This window comes from Cebus imitator, unplaced genomic scaffold (genome assembly GCF_001604975.1).
Source record: "Cebus imitator isolate Cc_AM_T3 unplaced genomic scaffold, Cebus_imitator-1.0 Scaffold96, whole genome shotgun sequence".
In the NCBI taxonomy this organism is placed as follows: domain Eukaryota; kingdom Metazoa; phylum Chordata; class Mammalia; order Primates; family Cebidae; genus Cebus; species Cebus imitator.
The window spans coordinates 3,803,853-3,805,120 of NW_016107411.1; the positions used below are offsets into that span (position 1 = coordinate 3,803,853).

Below are 1,268 nucleotides of genomic sequence, written 5' to 3' on the forward strand. Positions count from 1 at the left end.
CTACTATTTTTGGTCTTTCAAAATTATCATTTTGTTATTAATTGCTCACTTTATTGCCTAGTGACAATACATGCAGTCTTTTTTTAGAGACAGGGTCTCACTGTGTCACTCAGGCTGAGTGCAGTGGCATGATCTCAGCTCACTGCAACCTCTGCCTCCCAGGTTCAAGCGATTCTTCTGCATCAGCCTCCCAAGTAGCTGGGACTACAGGCATGCACCACCACGCCCGGCTAATTTTTGTATTTTTGGTAGAGATGGGTTTTCACCATGTTGGCCAGGCTGATCTCAAACTCCTGACCTAGTGATCTGCCCACCGTCGCCTCCCAAAGTGCTGGGATTACAGGTACCACACCTGACTTTTTTTTTTTTTTTAATATGGAATGCTTCATGATTTGCATGCCATCCTTGTGCAGGGAACATGCTAATCTTCTCTGTATCGTTCCAATTTTAGTATATGTGCTACTGAAGTGAGCACTCCAGCCCACTCTAGGTCCTTTGACCTTGCTGAGTGGAGTGGAGTGTGGGTCTGGGCTCCGAGGGGCTGGTCTGACCCCTGGGCCCAGGCATCCTACCTTGCCATACCACAGGTAGTGCTCTGCCTGAGTTCGCAGCAGAAAGACATCATTGGAATTTAGGGAGGAGGCAAAGGCTGGAACCTCCACTGCTTTGGTGTTAGATTTGTCATTTCCACGAATTTGGAAGAGTCTTACCGGAGGGTCGGGCTCAGCATTTCCCTTCCTGGAAGTCCCACCCTAGAGAGAAGAAAAGCAGAGTCCAGATCTAAGGAGCAACGTGTGAGGAAAGCGCTAGACGAGCTGTTGCGGGGAACGTGAATGTTGTGATGCTGTGTTTGCCTTTGAGGAGCTTCTAGGCTCACTGGGAAAGGTCAGGGCATGCTGGAGTTATGGCACCAATAATAACAGCTTTCATTCTGAGAACTTTATCATATGCCAGGCTCTGTGACTGATGCTTTACCTGCATTATTTCACTGATCCTCATGATAACTCCATGAAGTAGATGTTATTGTTCCACAGTACAGATGAGGAAACTGAGACTTAGAAACTTGACTAGTATATGACAAGGCTAGGACTTGACCCCAGATTTGTGTGATATCAAGCATGTGACATTGCTTGGTAGTGCCTCAGCCAGGGCTTCATAGAAGAAGTGGACTTGCCGGGCGCGGTGGCTCAAGCCTGTAATCCCAGCACTTTGGGAGGCCGAGGCGGGTGGATCACGAGGTCAAGAGATCGAGACCATCCTGGTCAACA

General features: G+C 48.3%; 1 protein-coding gene and 1 non-coding gene across 3 annotated transcripts in view; both read right to left on the minus strand.

Annotated features, from left to right (window-relative positions):
• AVIL (advillin) overlaps positions 1 to 1,268 on the minus strand; it is a 22,124-nt gene that overhangs the window by 8,368 nt on the left and 12,488 nt on the right. For both annotated transcript variants that reach the window (XM_037741246.1, XM_037741245.1), the window contains one exon: positions 573 to 752. In XM_037741246.1, coding sequence (XP_037597174.1) covers positions 573 to 752 — 180 coding nt within the window. The remainder of the gene's footprint in view (positions 1 to 572; positions 753 to 1,268) is intronic.
• LOC119472363 lies at positions 370 to 475 on the minus strand. Its single transcript, XR_005201507.1, has one exon. It is a non-coding gene; the product is annotated as a U6 spliceosomal RNA (small nuclear RNA).